Source organism: Anolis carolinensis, chromosome 2 (assembly GCF_035594765.1).
Source record: "Anolis carolinensis isolate JA03-04 chromosome 2, rAnoCar3.1.pri, whole genome shotgun sequence".
In the NCBI taxonomy this organism is placed as follows: domain Eukaryota; kingdom Metazoa; phylum Chordata; class Lepidosauria; order Squamata; family Dactyloidae; genus Anolis; species Anolis carolinensis.
Window position 1 is genome coordinate 176946171 of NC_085842.1, and position 19068 is coordinate 176965238.

At 38.2% G+C, this 19068-nt stretch overlaps 1 protein-coding gene across 6 annotated transcripts in view; it reads left to right on the forward strand.

Moving 5' to 3' along the window:
• Positions 1-18815, forward strand: part of cep112 (centrosomal protein 112) — a 348394-nt gene extending 329579 nt beyond the window's left edge. For 4 of the 6 annotated variants that reach the window (XM_062971149.1, XM_062971152.1, XM_062971151.1 and 1 more), the window contains 3 exons: positions 12545-12646; positions 15662-15726; positions 18370-18815. In XM_062971149.1, coding sequence (XP_062827219.1) covers positions 12545-12646; positions 15662-15726; positions 18370-18373 — 171 coding nt within the window. In that variant the 3' untranslated portion in view covers positions 18374-18815. Of the gene's footprint in view, positions 1-12544; positions 12647-15661; positions 15731-18369 lie in introns of those variants that run through there. The other 2 variants (XM_008116693.3, XR_010003101.1) reach the window with 2 other exon arrangements.
• The last annotated feature ends 253 nt before the right edge of the window (positions 18816-19068 follow it).

Here is a 19068-nt window from a genome sequence, read left to right on the forward strand (position 1 = left end):
TATATATGGCATTATAGGACCAGACGTTCAATTCAAAAGAAATGGTTTCTAATTGAACTCAGTGATCACAGCTGGGGAAACCACCCACTCAAAATATTAAATGATAGATTATTATTGTTGCTGCCATAATTATTGTCACTGCCATACACTCAGTGGAGGAACTCAAATCCACTGCTCTCCCTGCAATGTATGACATTAATATTGATCTACTTAATTTGGTAATAAGGTTTAGGAAGCTGGACATATTTTACAGTGTTGTTGAAACAATCATTTGAGACCATGTATATGGAACATCTTGAGAACTTCTATGGTGGTGGTGGTGGGGGTCGTAGAGGAAGCCTACTAGACTCGCACCCCAGAACAGACGTTGCCTTATTAAAATAGCAAAATCTCATACGTTCCTCAATTCCATTATATTCACTGGTGGATTAATTAAAGATGCATAGTATGGCAGCCTTAATCAGAAATTATTGTTCCAATATGACCCTAATTTATTTTACCAGGGATATCCAGAAGCCCAGCTATATTTCTGACGGTTGACCCTTGGTCAAAAATCAGCATGACAGTGTAAATATATATTATACCATAGTGAATAGTCTGAAGAAAAAATCTCTTATGTGCTTCACATCATCTCTTCTGTTATTTCATATGCATAGACAGTTTCAGATTATGAGTTTGCCTGCTGCTGTGATTTAATTTTTCTTTAACTTGCACACAAATGGATTGCATTACTTATTACTGTTTTAATTAAAATTGTCTGTTGGGTTCTCTCTTGAATTTATGTTTTCTATTGCATCATGCATAATACTATACTTGGCATGATTTCTTTCCTAATTGAAGATGTTTCTTGGTACTTCAAGTAGGTCTTAATTTTTTGTTCATTCTTGACATAAATTGTATGGATTTTAAGGCAAAGCTGTAAATCGTAATTATAAATCATTGTGTACAAAATAATTCTTTAGCATGTTGACTAGTCATCCAAATAGAAAAACATACTGGCAGATGCAAAATATTTTGTAGCTTAAACATAATTAGCATGGAGTTTAATAAGGATGAACATAACTCTAGGAACGATGCCAATTTTCAAGTTTTAAGAAACATTTGTATTAAATTGCCTCCTAACCTCCTTTTACTTAGTAAATCCTAATCTTTCTTCACGTATTTTCAAGAAATATGGCTCACCATTGTGATAAATAGTTAAAGCCATTTATAGATCTTCAATGTATTTTAAGGTTTAAAAGAAGCCACAAACAATAAGGTGTATAATAAGGTTTAGCACTCTGGTGAATATCTGGTGGTTTATCCTTTTGCACTCACAAGAGAACATCAATAATGACTAATTTACAACTGCTTAGCCCATTTTAAGCATGGAATATTTTATGAAGTTGCACTGCACTATGGATTTTTCCATCTCAGCCTTGCTACATATTTAAGACATGATCTTCTTTTTGCACATTTTTGCCAAGTGAGCAAAGGCAAATAACAAGAAAACTATGTGTTACAGTTTTCATATCACCTGTGGACTTTGCACTACTTACAAGTGATAAATGTATGAGTGGATAGTCCCTGCCATCAAAAAGCTCTACAGCTATGTGGTTTGCCTGTAGCAGGGATAGCAGTTTAAATTTAGAACACACCTAAACCACTCTCTATAGACTTCTATGCTTCTAAAATATTATGACTCAAACAATGACTAAAAATGTATAGGCATTAAGAATGTGTTTGAATTATCTTCAGAATAAGATTTAAATATATGCTTTACACAGACTTGCTGATGGCTGAGGCTCACAGCTCTGAAGAAGAAGCAGTCAAAATGATATCAGGCAATTAAAAAAGCACCAAAGTTGGTAAGAGTAGAGTGGAAGGAACAGTAAGATGAATTGGTCCATGAGCTGCGGAAGCAAATCGTATCAGACCTCAAACAAGACTGGAAATTAGGTCTTGTCTTGACTGATGAAAAATTAACTGGTTTATTCTAGTTTGACCAACCTTGAATGTTCAACCAGTGAAGCACTAAAAAGAAGCATGGTAAAGATAAAAGAATTTTATCTCCAGACAAGATGGAGCTAGAAAACTGGAATCATGGGTTAAATGTATGATTTTGAAGAATGGTGGAGTAGGAAGATGGAAATATGGTCATATTTCTAGTGAACAGGTTTCATTAGAGTTGCTCTTCTCGAATCAAGAGCATAGCCACAAATTGCCAAGCACAAAACTGAAATAGCGATATTATGGTACATTTTACCAGTTACACCAGTTTAGGAAATAGCAGGAGAAAAGGCATTCATAAAGCTTTTTTCCTGAGTAGCAAACCAATTTGGATTGACTAATTAGGGGAAATAATAGGATAACTTGGTGTAATGTGGTTCCCAAAAATGCAGATTAGTCCACTTATGGACATGCTAAAGGATCATGAAGGATCTCCAGTATTTCAAAGCATATTGGGAGTGCTTGGAGTTGAAATCAAGCGCACAACAACAATACACTGGAGGCAAATGATTTATTCCATCTTTCCACAATCACTAAGTAACAGTTCTAAAGGTTTACCGCTCAAATACCCTGTAATATAACAGCCCAACTCCCATCCACCCTCTAGTGGCTAAATACTGTGCCCACAGTCTGTTAACTGCCATTTTTTTAAGGAGCCTCCAGTGGCCTAGGGGATAAAAGCCTTGTGACTTGAAGGTTGGGTTGCTGACCTGAAGGCTGCCAGGTTCAAATCCCACCTGGGGAGAGTGTGGATGAGCTCCCTCTATCAGCTCCAGCTCCATGCGGGGACATGAGAGAAGCCTCCAACAAGGATGGTAAAACATCAAAACATCCAGGTGTCCCCTGAGCAACGTCCTTGCAGACGGCCAATTCTCTCACTCCAGAAGCAACTCCAGTTGCTCCTGACACGATAAAAAAACTACAATTTTTAATTCCCTCATAAAACAGAGGTACCCAGCCTCCCTTCCCTCCACCCCCCTTCTTTATGACAGAGAACCGAAGCAGCCAGTTCCAGGCTTATATGGTGATCCTGACAGAACCAATGATCTAACTTAAGTTCTTCTCTGTTCACTTTTGGTACAGTGTTTCTAGCCTGAAGTAAATACTGCTGCATGAAAGGATAGGCATTCTTTTACACTTTTTTCTTTGGGAAATAACAAGGATCAACTCTATCAAGACTTGGGACCTCATCCTATGCATTCCGGGCTCTGTTTCCATGCGCTTTAGAAACGAAGTCCCACGGACTTCATCACATGATGTAAGAGCACTTCAGTGGGACTATGTTTCCACAGTGCATGGAAATGGAGCCCAGAATCCAAATGTCTTAAGATGGGGAAAAGACGTGGGATGGCTGGCCATCCCAGAAGATGGACCTCGATGGTAGGGAACAAAGTAAGACAGTTACCGCTTCTTTTCCCCACTTTCCTGCGCTCATGGGATGAGGTCCTTGGTTTATCTCCTTATGGCATCTGCTAGGATGGTAATCTTGCAGAGATGGAAAAACTTGGTCTACATGATGAATCCTGGTTAAATTAATACTGGAGTATCTTAAAGATGCTGATTGACTGCAGGTCAAATGAAGGACAGTTTCACTTAGATTTCACAGATGACTCTAGATTTACATTCCACCCCCCTCTTACAATTCCTATCAATTTTTAGAAGAACAGTTTCTAATGGAGTTTGAGTTGAGCATGTGAGTGTTGGCAGAAATTAGCTTGCAAGTGGTACTTCTTTGTTGGCATTTTGTGCTAATTGTCTTATATTTGTTGTATATTTTAATTGACCTAAACACTTTTTAGAAATGTGTTGTTTCATAACACTGGTACATAAGAAGGAAGGCTAGATTAGAAATTCCTTTCCAGGATGCCAGCTTTCTATATATGAGCGTTTCACATGGAGGGACATGTAGTGCCAACCATTTTCTTGGCAGTCTAAAGTCCAAAGATGATTATACAAAACGGGTTTTGTTGGGTGTTTTTTCCAAAAAAGTTTGATTTGATTCTAGTCACTGTCAGCAATCTGGGCAAAGACCACATCACCTCCATAAAGAGTGAGGACATGCTTTGGAGGAATAATGAAATGTAAAGAATAAACTCTAAACTCTGCTAATGAGTTTAGTGAACAGTATTCACAAATTTGATAATAGTTGTTCAGGAACTGGATGCATTTAATGGAAGGGACTAAAAGCAGAAAGAAGCTTTAGTTTAAAACTTTGTTTGTTATGCCTTGACTACCTCAAACAAACTGCTAACAAACTTCCAAAGTTTCCTTTTCTCTTTGAAGTAAATTGCCAAATTACTGTTCAATTCGGTATTCAGTGTTTCTTCATCTAGCTGGCAAAAGAGCTACACAGCTGCTGCAACTGTGAACTCATTCAGTGAATACTGTGACTCAAGCCATCCTATTTATTTAGTATGAGCAGAGGTGGAAAGAGGCAAATGTGATGTGGCTGTTTCAAGGCCATTCTTGAGCAGGTTTAAAAGAGGTGCTGCATGAGGCATCAAGTGTAACTTTTTCCTTCAGAACATTTTTCAGATAATTGGATGTTGCTTCCCAAATTCATTGTGGTTTGGCTTATGTCAGATTTTAGGTTGATTCGACTAAACTTGATGTGCTCCAAGCGTGTTCCTGCCTTTCAATATATCTTGGAGAAACCAGTGGCTCTTATACATGAATGCATAAAGAGAGAGATGCTTGAAGTTATCATTTGAGACAAATGAATAATTGGTTGTGCTTGTGAAATTACTGTTTCAAGTTATATCTGAATCCCAAATAGTGTTTTATTCAGAATGTCTGTGCTGAGCATGCTTGGCTCAACTTTAAAACAAAATGTTTTGCCCCTTTGGAGACTGCAAAATTCATTTCTGCTCTACTGTACCACTCTGCTTTGGAACGCAGTAATACTCAAATATTTTGTTTAGTCTGTCAGTTTTATCCATTTCTGTCTCTTCAACAGGAATGTGTTCTAAATCTACTAAAGTCTGTTTTCCTATTCAATAGCCATAGGGATGAATATTCCGGTTTGCAAATCTAGGTTGCCCCTGTTGTACCTATTGTCAGGTATTCCAAATGTTTCACACATCTTCTCTTGAAGGTGAGAAAATTCTTTCTGACTAGCTTGCATTTTGTAATGTGTGTCTCCTGAACCTTTTCCTATAAATTGTGTTAGATCCTTAACATTCTGTGACTCTACATAAAGATTTTTGAAGCTCTTGTGTTGCATGTACTATACACAATGTGCCATTTGTTATTGTGTGGATTCACTGAGAACCGGTGGCAATGAAAAAGAGAGGCTGGGTTGGATGAAGTCTTTGCAGACAGGGGAAACCACAATCCTCCCCATCCCACAAAAAGAGTAGAAACAAAAAGCTGTTCATGCATGTGACTCCTATCCTGCAATAAATAATAGTAGCAAAGGGCATAAGTGTTTATTCACTAGACATAGCTATTCAATTGAAGTGAAAGAAGCCATTTGCTTTCCTTCACTTTGCAATCCAAAGGAGTGAGTTGTGTTCATAGGACATGTACTCTCAGGCATACACCCTCCATGCCTATTTGATGGATCACAAAGCATCCTTTAGACCAGAGATTTCCCAACATTTCATGTTGGGAACATACTTTTTAAGCATGCATCATTTCACAACAGAGTAATTTGGTTTTATTAACGAATCATAGGTTAAACCAACCCCATTTAAGAGATACTGACACATAAATTGACACAATCTCTTATGAAAACCTTTCATTTACATTTTTATATATAATTATAATTATATAATATATATACAGTAGAGTCTCGCTTATCCAACGTAAACGGGCCGGCAGAATGTTGGATAAGCGAATATGTTGGATAATAAGGAGAGATTAAGGAAACGCCTATTAAACATCAAATTAGGTTATGATTTTACAAATTAAGCACCAAAACATCATGTTATACAACAAATTTGACAGAAAAAGTAGTTCAATACACAGTAATGCTATGTAGTAATTACTGTATTTACGATTAGCATCAAAATATCACGATGTATTGAAAACATTGACTACAAAAATGCGTTGGATAATCCAGAATGTTGGATAAGAGGGTGTTGGATAAGTGAGACTCTACTGTAATTATATATTTTAATATTCATATTATCTATCTATATATATAAAAGGGTAATGGAATCACGGCACCGGACAAAACAACTAAACTAAATGCCCCACAACCTCAAAAATTGACAGCACAACCTCTCATCCATGCCTCTACGTTCATACAACAAAAAGAAAAGAAAAATAAAGTCCTAACCACAGCAACGCGTGGCCAGGCACAGCTAGTATACTATATTTATATTTCATTTATATCAAGGAGTCCCCAGTGGCGCAGTGGGTTAAACCCTTGTGCTGGCAGGACTGATGACCTGGGTTGGGTTGCTGACCTGAAAGCTGCCAGGTTCGAATCCCACCCGGGGAGAGTGCGGATGAGCTCCCTCTGTCAGCTCCAGCTCCATGAGGGGACATGAGAGAGGCCTCCCACAAGGATGGTAAAAACATCAAAACATCTGGGCGTCCCTTGGGCAGCGTCCTTGCAGACAGCCAATTCTCTCACACCAGAAGCGACTTGCAATTTTTCAAATCACTTCTGACACAAAAAATATTTTTAAAAGGCTATTATGTATTATTTCACATAAACTCAGAAGTTTCATGTAACGTTCGTACGACACGCCTACACATTGCTGCCGATATGTGTGCCCAACAAACAGTTTAGAAAGTTTTACTTTAAACCATTGCTACTTAAATTGTGGGTCCCGGCTCCTAGTGGAGTCCCCTTAGCTCAATATTGAGTCATGAAAAAATTGTCAACAGTAAAAGTTTTGCCACCTAGTGGCTGTTTTAGAGATTTGCATGAATCTGTTAGCAACATTGTGCAGTGTTTACCATGGACTCTGCAGAAGATACTATAGCTGTACTTCATAAAAAGGAAAATCAGCCTTTTTAGCAAGGCTTGCAAATGCTGATTTATTGTCAGCAAATGTCTGGTTTTATACCTATTGTATATACCTAGACACTTAGGGTCATGTAAAAATTTCTCAAGTGGAAAGGAGTAACAAGTGGAAAATGTTTTAAAAGCCCTGCTTTAGACTATAAGGCAGGGGTCCCCAAACTAAGGATGCGGCCCTCCGAGGTCATTTACCTGGCCCCCGCCCTCAGTTTTATAATATAATATATTGTATATAAATATAATATTGATAATAATATTATAATGTAATACAATATAACACTAATAATAATACCATATAATAATATTAATTATATATTCTATATTACATATAATATTACTAATAATATTACAGTATAGTGGTATAGTTCAATATAGTAATATATAATGCTAATATTGTGCTATGCTAATAATATAATATATTGTATGTACATATAATTTGTAAGCCACTCTGAGTCCCCTTTGGAGTGAGAAAAGTGTGATACAAATGTAGTAAATAAATTCAGTAAATAAATAAATAATAAATAAATACGTTTTAGACTTAGGCTCGCCCAAAGTCTGAAATGACTTGAAGGCACACAACGACAACAACAACAACAATCCTAATTAACTTGACTATCTCATTGGCCAGAAGCAGGAGCACAGTTCCCATTGAAATCCTGATAAATGTATGTTGGGTTAAAATTGTTTTTATTTTTAAATATTGTATTGTTTTTTCATTGTTCTTGTTTTTGCACTACAAATAAGACATGTGCAGTGTGCATCGGAATTTGTTTGTATTTTTTTTTCCAAATGATAATCCGGCCCCTCAACAGTCTGAAGGATTGTGGACCGGCCCTCGGATTAAAAAGTTTGAGGACCCCTGCTATAAGGGAACACTCCTTTTCTATATGAAAGAAATTAAGAGGTTTATTTATTTCGTGTCAAAAGCATTGTATAACAAATACATTTTAAAATGATGAAAAAAAATTAAGAGGTATAAGTATTGGTCTAGGGAACAGGCATTGATGTTCCCTAGCTCAGTTTTGCCTGTATAAAATTGAACGCTGTGTTAGGAAATTTTAAGAGAAAAGACCTTTGCCTTGCATTGTGGCTCACTGTCCACAAAGTACTTTCTCTGTTGAAATGATAAATTAAAAGAAGAAAAAATTAAAAAGCAATTAGAAAGTGTTCACTTCAGTGATAAGTAAACTTTTCATTCAGTGCTGTTATAAAGCTCTTTACAAAGATGATTGAAATCAGTAGGAATCTTATCTCTTTTGATGTACCTCATACTTGTGGACAAGATATTGATTAATGAAGTCTCCATAGAGCTAAGAAGCTTTGTAGTGATCGGTTCAAGAACTTGTTAAAACTCCAAAAGAGTAGGACAGTGAGAGCGTTAGCACAAATGTTTCTCACACAGAAGTTGGAAAAAAGAGACTTGTTCTGCATGGTCAGCTAGTCTAGAAACATTTTGATAATGAGGTTTTGAACTAAATGTTCTTTTTCATCAGGCCTTCATAAAAGGAGAGGATAAAAGGATTTTCAAAAATATCAACCTTTTACTTTAAAGTTTTTCTTTTTTGGGTAGTTAAGCTCGGTGAAGAATTGGGCATGCTGCAATGATCACTCCCAGGTCTCTAATACACCAAGGGAGATGGAAGGACCTGAGGATTGTGGCCAGTAGGGTAAACCTTTGCTTTCCTTTTCCTAAGGCGGTCTTTCCTACAGGTAAGTTGGTTCAATGCAGCAGCACAGAATTTGTCAAGAGAGGAGAAGGTCTTAGCCTGAAGGATATAACTACTGTTTTCCCCAGAAACACTTCCCCAAGAGGTTGTATATTTCTGTAGTATTCACTCTTAAACCTACAGAAAGGCCACAGGCTCTTTCAAATGTCCAGAGGGTTTTTCCGAATAGAGCTGGAACTGGTTTGTGATCTCATGGAATACAGAAATTTAGAAAGAACTTGAGATCACTGAAGAAATCCTATATTTGTGTCATCCCATTTGGCCTCAGTTCATATATAAGGGAAACATAATTGTCCTCAAGAATGGGAACTTGTTTTCATTTACCGTATATACTCAAGTATAAGCCGACCCTAATATAAGTCGAGGCACCTAATTTTACCACAAAAAACCGGGGAAACTTATTGACTCGAGTATAAGCTGAAGGTGGGAAATGCAGCAGCTACGGGTCAATTTCAAAATGAAAATAGATCCCAATGAAATTATATTGAGACTTCAGTAGGTTAAAGGTTTTTGAATATTTACCGTATTTCAAAGAAAAACAGTAAACTAGCTCTGTAAGTGGAAAAGTAGGGTCAACAAAAACAATATGGTATTAACAATAACTTAATAATAATAATAATAATAATAATAATAATAATAATAATAAGAAGAAGAAGAAGAAGAAGAAGAAGCTGGCACAATATGAGGATTTAAAGATCGAATTGCAAAGACTGTGGCACAGGCCAGTCAAGGTGGTCCCAGTGGTGATCGGCACACTGGGTGCAGTGCCTAAAGACCTTGGCCTGCACTTGAACACAATCGGCGCTGACAAAATTACCATCTGCCAGCTGCAGAAGGTCACCTAACTGGGATCTGCACGCATTATTCGCCGATATATCACACAGCCCTTGACACTTGGGAAGTGTCCGGCGTGTGATCCAATACAACAGCCAGCAGAGTGTCTGCTGTGGACTCATCTTGTTGTGTTTCAAATAATAACAATAAGAAGAAGAACATGCCCTGGCAGAATATGTAAAGCAAAGTGAAGAACCTGCTTTGATTGAAGTAAAAAATCAGAAACTCCTCAAAGCACGGCAGACAAAAAACCAGTACAAGAAAACCACACTACAAACTAGAGCTGACAGCTGGCACAACAAAACATTGCATGGAAAGTTCCTTGACAAAATTGAAGGAAAAGCTGACAAGGAGAAGACCTGGCTCTGGCTCACGAATGGGACCCTGAAGAAGGAGACTGAAGGCCTGATCCTTGCAGCCCAGGAGCAAGCCATCAGAACAAATGCAATTAAGACCAAGATCGAAAAATCAGCTGATGACCCAAAATGCAGACTGTGCAAGGAAACTGACGAAATCATTGATCATATCTTCAGCTGCTGTAAGAAAATCGCACAGACAGACTACAAACAGAGGCACAACTATGTGACACAAATGATTCATTGGAACTTATGCCTCAACTACCACCTCCCAGCAGAAAAGAACTGGTGGGATCACAAACCTGCAAAACTTTTGGAAAATGAGCACACAAAGATACTGTGGGACTTCCGAATCCAGACTGACAAAGTTCTGGAATACAACACACCAGACATCACAGTTGTGGAAAAGAAAAAGGTTTGGATCATTGATGTTGCCATCCCAGGTGACAGTCGCATTGACGAAAAACAACAGGAAAAACTCAGCCGCTATCAGGACCTCAAGATTGAACTTCAAAGACTCTGGCAGAAACCAGTGCAGGTGGTCCCGGTGGTGATGGGCACATTGGGTGCCGTGCCAAAAGATCTCAGCCGGCATTTGGAAACAATAGAGATTGACAAAATCACAATCTGCCAACTGCAAAAGGCCACCCTGCTGGGATCTGCACGCATCATCCGAAAATACATCACACAGTCCTAGACACTTGGGAAGTGTTAGACTTGTGATTTTTGATACAAAATCCAGCATGTCTATCTTGTTTGCTGTGTCATACAATAAAATAATAATAATAATAATAATAATAATAATAATAATAAAAACTGCATTTGTAGCCTGCCCTATCTCCCCATGGGGACTCAGGCCAATTTCCAACATAGTAACTGGCAAACATTCAATGCCTACATAAACAATGCCGAGCTAGATACAGATCTATAATTATATATACTAATTTCACATATGCATTTCCCCATGAAACATTGGCAAATCCTCTCTATATATATGTGCATTTCCTTCCTGCAATATTTGCAAGCCCTATATATGTATATTCATATATATCTATCTAGACATCTCTCTATATAGAGATAATTATATCAGTATAGGATTTACAAAGACTTGCAAACCTATGAGGGGGAAATTCATATACAAAATTAATGTAGATAGATAGATAGATAGATAGATAGATAGATAGATAGATAGATAGATACAAATATAAAGGTACATAGGGATTGCAAAGGCTTGCAGGGGGAAATGCCTATATATCTGTAGCAGAGATTAACAAATATTTCAGGGGGAAATGCTTTTATAAGATTAATGGGCATATATATATTCTTCTTCCTGACTTGCAAAGGCTTATTTTCCTTTTCAAAACATTCCCTTGGTTAAGAGGATGGAGGCTTTGGAAAGTAAACACTGATAAGGGAGGGTAAGATGAGAGATAAATATGTCATATATTGCAAGCAACGGCCTCCAGGCTCCCCTGCTGGCTATACCTTGACCCGATTATAATCCGGGGGAGGCTTTTTCAGCTCATAAAAAGGGCTGAAAAACTCGGCTTATCTTCAAGTATATGTATCCTTTCAAACCATTGTTGGGCTGTAGAATGGGGAAATAGTAGGCCAAATGAGTTGGCTTTGCTTCCAATGATGTAATTGGAAAATAATCATGAAGAAGCATCAGGGGAAGTGTCATATTGGGTTTAAAAAGCATTTCCTCCTGAGTAAACTTCTTTAAAGCACTGTGTTGGCTGTAGTTTGGTCATTAGCTATTTTAGTTCTGTTATTTGGAAAACAGTCTCAAAATATCTGAAATGCAAATGTAAAGCCAAATTCAGGAGCAGAAGAACAAGTACCATAAAAATATTCTGCATGGTTTCTCCATGCTCAGAAGAGGATATTTTGCCAAAAGAAAAGGTTTTGCTCTGTCTTTGCTATCAGAAGAGGGGGGGGGACTGTATGTGGGGCACACCTGGCAAAATAAATGAAAGAAAAGTGAAAGGTGGGTTGTAGGAGATGACCGTAGCCGCAAGGCCAGTAGTCACAAATAATAATGGAGGCTGTAATCCAAAATATCTAAAAGGCACTATCTGAGCAAAGAGGAGTACAGTGTTCCCTCACTTATTATGTTCCAAGAACACCCACAATAAGTGAAAATTCGTGAAGTAGGGACACTATATTTATTCTATGTGTGGAGGAGAGCAAACCACAGACCACTTACTACAATACAGTCTGTACTTTATTTTAGCAATTACAATATACAGTACACCAGCAAAGAAGAAGAAGAATGGAAGCTAAATAACCCTTTTTTATTTCCAACCCTCCCCTTACCTCCCCCTCTCCCTTTATTTCTCCCTTCTCCTCCTTCCAAAACCATTTGCACACCGCAAAAACCTACGAAACAGCAAAAATACAGTGATAAAAGGTTACATTAATATTTCTTGAAAACCCGCGATACAGCAAGGGAGCGAAAAGTGAACTGTGAAGTAGCAAGGGAACACTGTATTTCATCTCCAGCACAACATAACCATTTTCTCATTTCCCACATTGTCCTGGATAAGGGTTCCTGCAGTATAAAGTGCAAACTGGAGGAAGTCAACGACGACTGCGCCGAAATAACCTTAAGTCATTGATCTTTTCATTGCTATAAAAATGTTTACTTTCTTTGGTTTCAGATAACTTCTATCCGGCAAGAATATGAAACCAAACTTAAAGGTCTGATGCCAACGTCTTTGAGACAGGAACTTGAAGACACAATTCTTTCACTAAAATCTCAGGTACAATCTTAAATTAGCCCACTTGGAATGCTAGTGCCCATGAGAAGGCTTGATTATGCAAAGAGGTCACAGTGGACTTAATGGTGTGCTGGTGTGAGCAATAGAGGGGCCATCTACACTGCAGAATTAATACAGTTTAACACCACTTAAACTGCCATGCCTCAATACTATGGGAGTTTTAGTTTTACAAGTCTGCAACCTCCTCTGTCAAACAGTGCTGATGCTTCACCAAACTACAAATCCCCTGATTCCATAGGATTGAGCCATGGAAGTTAAAAGTGGTATCAAACTGCATCCATTCCATAGTGTAGATCAGTGGTTCTCAACCTTTAGGCTTCCAGGTGTTTTGGACTTCAACTCCCAGAAATCCCAGCCAGCTTACCAGCTGTTAGGAACTGTGAGAGCTGAAGTCCAAAACACCTGGAGGCCCAAAGATTGGGAACCACTGGTGTAGATTCACTGGAAGTTGCCCAAAGTTGGTTCTGTGAGTGTTTCATGATGCAATGTGATAATGAGTATAAAGATAAAATTAGCTCATTCCAGACTCACATAAAATTGGCTAAAGGTAAGGTCCTGGCAGCTATTCTCCAGCCATTTATTCGTTGTCAATATGTACATGACTTTGGATAGTTTTTAAATTGTGAAGAGACACTTAGTTTTCTGCATAGAAAGAATGGTGCCCCTCTAGATTCCAGTCTTTTGGATTCTCCAGCCAAAATAATTAGGAGGGAATCAATAAAAGCATATGATAAAATAAACTAGTTTGAGGAAGGAAGGAAGGAAGGAAGGAAGGAAGGAAGGAAGGAAGGAAGGAAGGAAGGAAGGAAGGAAGGAAGGAAGGAAGGAAGGAAGGAAGGAAGGAAGGAAGGAAAAGAAAGAAAGAAAGAAAGAAAGAAAGAAAGAAAGAAAGAAAGAAAGAAAGAAAGAAAGAAAGAAAGAAAGAAAGCAACCAAGCAAGCAAGCAAGCAAGCAAGCAAGCAAGCAAGCAAGCAAGCAAGCAAAGAAGCAAAGAAAGAGGCCCCCACTGTTTGATTGCATCTGCATGCTTTTGCAATTTCAGGCAAAATGTAGAGATTATGGAATATAGATCCAAGAATTCACAGGGCACCAGAACATGTAAATTTTAATCCATTGATAACTGTACAAAAAGTATTCCAGCCATGCGATGTTCCAGTTTAGGAACTTTTAGCAGCTACTTTAAATCTCCTTGGAGCTACCTGAAATACTGTACATTCCTTTAATACCAAGAGGGTAAATGTATATTTGTTAAATGAGTTGCAATTTTAAGGGGAAACCTGTAAAGCTTAACTTTTGGCTGATCCACATTTAGTGAGCCTGAAATAAGACTATTTTAATTAGTCTCCTGTGACTGCATTTACTTTTGGGCACATAAACGTTTGGATTTGTGGGCTCAGGAAAAGAGGAAGGCCTCCAGTCTATGTCCATACTTTTCCACAGTACACACACAGTTTTTCAAAAAAGAGAATTGTCATCAATTTGCTTGCAGTAGAGAAATGTTGTATACGGGATGTTTCCTTTAGTAATATTTCTTATGTTGAGACTGCCATGAGAAATGAATTCTAGTTTATGGTAGCCATGGTTTTATGGGCATTGCCCCTGGTACAGTTGCGAGTGAGAAACATTTCCTGTTGGCAGTCTTTTTCAAGGCAACATTGTCATTACAGTAGCTGAAGATAAGCTTTGAGGATTCATTTAGTAAACCTATTTCTAGGTATTAAGTGTGGCTTCTCTAATAATTATGCTTTGTGGAAAACATTCTGGCAGTGAGAACCGAAAAAAATATCCACTTTCCAATGAAGTATGTTTGGGGTTGGGGTTTATGTGTGTGTGTGTGTGTGTGTGTGTTTTAATGAAATCTGATTTCCACCTGCAGGGCTTAGACAGCATTTCAAAGGAGTAAAAGTCACTCCAGACTTCTGAAAGTGGGTGTTAACGTAGAAAAGCATAGCTGGCAGCTGCCTGTGCAGTGAAATACAGTAGCCAACTACAGACTGTTCAGTACTCAAGGCTCCCTTCTGAAGCACAGGTGTCCTCTTCTTTGAAAATTGTTGAAATTCCTGCTTCAAAAAACATCAGACAGAAAGAGCAGTGGAATCTTTGCACCTGTCAGGGTTATTAATTGTTCCAGAGGAATGAGAGGGCTTGGCTGGGGAAAAAGTACCAACCGAGCAGCATTAACAATGAACAAATAGGAAACATTCACTTCTCAAACAAAGCTTTATTTATGTTTAAAATATGTTGGCCTGTCCCTCTGCCTCCCTTCTCAGCCGTTCAGTGTATTCTTTGTGTGATGTCCTAGCATGGCATCAAGTATGTTTACAATTGTAGCTCCCTTATAAGAGCATTGCGATCCCTCTTTTATTTCCAAACAGAAAATCTCAAGCAAATATTGTATTTGTTGGGTTGTTGTGTGTTTTCTGGGCTGTATGGCCATGTTCCAGAAGCATTCTCTCCTGACATTTTGCCCACATCTGTGGCAGGCATCCTCAGAAGTTGTGAGGTACCTCACAACCTCTGAGGATGCCTGCCATAGATGTGGGCAAAACGTCAGAAGAGAATGCTTCTGGAACATGGCCATATAGACCGGAAAACACATGACAACCCTGCGATTCTGGCCATGAAAGCCTTCGACAACACATTGTATTTGTTGTTTGTCATGTTTTGGTGTTAATAGTGCCATTAAATTATAAAATCGTAGAAAACATAAGGCCCTGCTCCCTTCCTAAATTCTTGAGTCCCTTGAAGTTTCTTTTTGCCCAAGAGTTATATTAAAATGTGATTCCATCTTGCTAATGTTCTGGCTGCTTCCCTTGCACAATATCAGAGGCACCAAGGCCAAACTCTAGATCAGAAGTACAGATAATGAGATCGTAAACTGAATTTAAATAATAACTGGGTGAATAGATTCCTAAGAAACCACAGCCACTACGCTTTCTGTTCACTGGTCTCTTGTACAGCTGGAGCAGCTTTGTCACAATCATTGTATTTTTTTAGGTAAACTTTCTGCAGAAAAGAGCGTCCATCCTGCAAGAGGAACTGAGCACCTACCGTACCAGAAGGTAAACCGATGTCACCTACCCAGCTTGTCATGCTTCACACTTGAGACTGGAGAGTTGCAAAGTGCTGTGACAATGACTTGAGTCTAGTTGCAAAGTGAAAGCATGTTGCTTTTCAATAAAGGGAGCAATCCTCCACCCTCCCTTCCCTTTGGTACTTTGTGAGTAGCATTAAGTGCAAAATGAGAACTTGCAGGTGTATGGCAAGCCCAGGCCTCACTTCTGCCTTCCTGATGAGACAGCAGCTGCAGGTATGCGGAGGTGCCTTTTAAGATAAAGGCGGGTGATGCAATTTGTAATATTACAGATTGTAATCTTCAAAGCACCAAGTCTTCGCCCACTTTACCTTTACTTTGATATTTGCGCCATCACGAATAAATGTCCACAAATGTTGCAACTGCAGCACAAGGGCACCCGGTGCCCTTAGAAGCAAGTGACTCATGCTGGTAATTAACTCAAAGGGACCTTCCAGGTGATGTCACCAAGAGCTTTCACATTGAAAGCCGCTCACGGATCACTCAACATTTCTGCAGGGCAACAGGATATGCAAATCCTGCGGAAACTGAAACTCCACATAAGATGTGACTATGAAGTGAATACAGGACTGTATCAGATCTTCTTGACAAGCGATCCCACACGTTGATAGCATCAGCATCAATGTGATGTCAACCAATGTGTGAGATTGTAGCCTATTTTAGATATAATACTATCTCATTTGATCACGCCAAGGAATATGTAAGCTTCACGCCCGTGCACACTGCAGTTGAAGGCTTCCAGCATTAATTAATGCTCTTTTCTCCATTTGGTCCAAACCTGGAAACCATGGTTACCAGTGTGAGAACAAATGAAGATCTGAACTACCTGAAACCTGATGCTGCATTGCAGATATTTGTCAGCCTCTTTAAATACAACACAAATGCAAATGTGTATCCATATTACAGCATAGCAAGTGTTTCCCACTCTTTGTGCTGTTTGCTGAGAGTACAATTTAAAACAGTGTTTGAGTATCCCTTATCTAGAATTCTGACATCTTAAAACACTCCAAAATTGTCCTCACGGGTGGTTGAGATAGTGACCCCTTTGCTGAAATGCCATGCTTGAATACGGCTACACATGTGCATTTGTGTTGCATTTAAAGGGGCTGGCCAAATATCTGGTTCAGTGTATGCAAACATTTGTTCAATACACAAATTTAGTGAAAATATTTTGTATAAAATTACCTTTGGGTTATGTGTATAAGGTTATGTGAAACATAAATTAATTCTGTGTCCTATGTCCTAGACTTCTCATCATATACATTCAAATATCACAAAATCTGGAAAAAAATATATTCCCAAAATATGAAAATTTTTTGGTAAGCCTTTTGGATACGAAATGCTCAACTTGTATTTCTCTTTATGACAGTGGTGCCAATTTCTGTTACAGGGTGTGTTCCTTCACTAGTTGCCATCCAATGTTTGGTATAAGTTTTTCGGAGCAATAAGATCTAGGGAGGAAAAAGGCCCTACAAATGCCCCATTACACAGGTGGCCCATTTCGATCCCACCTTTTGCCATTTGATGCTCTAGATCAGGCATGGGCAAACTTCGGCCCTTGGTGTTTTTTGACTTCAACTCCCACCGGCTTCAACTCCTACTGGCTGCTAAGAATTGTGGAAATTGAAGTCCAAAACATCTGGAAGGCTGAAGTTTGCCCATTCCTGCTCTAGATCAAACTCATTGAGATACTCAGAATTTATCAACAAAATTCCTTATAACTCTGCCTGACACAGAGTGGGCATTCTGACCCAAAGGAAAGAAATATTCCCAATAATACAAGGTAAACGTTTGATTCATCTGTTGTGTGTCTTCTAGTTGATTCGGATTTGTGGAGACCCTATCACTGGGTTAATTGACAGTATTTGTTCAGAAAGGGTTAGCCTTTGCCTTCCTCTACCGTGTTTCCCCGAAAATAAGACAGTGTCTTATATTAATTTTTGCTCCCAAAGATGCTCTAGGTCTTATTTTCAGGGGATGTCTTATATTTCTATGAAGAAGAATTCACATTTATTGTTGAACAAAAAATGAACATTTATTATATACTGTACAGTAGTTGTCATCACAAACCAACATAACCAGACAAACTGTGAATCCTATCAAGAATTTCTTGTTACTACCATTATTTCCATGTACAACTAGTATGTATATTTACCAATTCTGCATGCTCTGGTGTTCTGTTTGGCAGGCGCTGGGCATGCTTCGAAACAAAAACTTTGCTAGGTCTTACTTTTGGGGGAGGTCTTATATTTAGCAATTCAGCAAAATTTCTACTAGGTCTTATTTTTCGGGGATGTCTTATTTTCGGGGAAACAGGGTAAGAGTGATAGAGGTTGGATCTACATTATATCCCAGAATCTGATCCCAGAGTATCTGCTTTGAACTGGATCATATGAGTCTTCATTGCCATAAAATCTGGGATAAACAGATAATCTGGGATTTGATTCTGGGATATAGGACAGTGTAGAAGGGTCCAGAGTTTGACTCACGTGAGATCACCCAGAGCGTTTCCATGGCTGAATGAGATTCAAACCTGATCTCTAGAGTTGTAGTCCAATGTTCAAACACTATTCCACAGTAGCTCTTTAATGTGTACTTATTACTTTTTCAGGTAACTACTGGAGCTGACTGATTTGTTCAAGTTTCTCGTGGACTTCTTTTAGCAGGTTTGAAGATTTGGATCTTGTGAACTAATCTGAGAGATCAGTGGCTCTTTTAGTAAAGCAGATGAAGTAATTCTAAGAAAGCTCACCCCTCATTCATAACAAAATTTATGTTACCATTTACTTGAATTATTTTATCATTATAATGCAGTTTTTATGCTTTTGATATATACAATACCTGTATTTATCAATATCCCTTCTGAAAAACTTAATTTTGTTTGCTCATACTGTTTTTGATATTGGATTTCTGATACAATTTATTTACTTTTTACACATTTGAAGAATCACGTCTTTATTATAATCATCATCATTATTTTATTATCCAAACTGTATTAAAACATATGTGGCATTCTTTTCATGTTCACATGAAAACATATTAAAATATTTTTCTACATTTTTGTTTCTATGTTATTTTCATTTTCAGCAGCATATCATGTACCTGCTAAGGTTCACATTTTCTGCAGACAAGTCATAGTGCATTTGTTAAGATACACTTTTGTGACTATAGAAAGAGTATAATTTGTCATAATTGTTGTTTTGGTAGCTGCTTGAATACTTAGTGCATTCCCAAGGGATGGTAAGAACATATTTTTGCCTGGAAAGGAACAGTAGTAAATAATGCCATTTCAATTTTAAGTACAATTGTG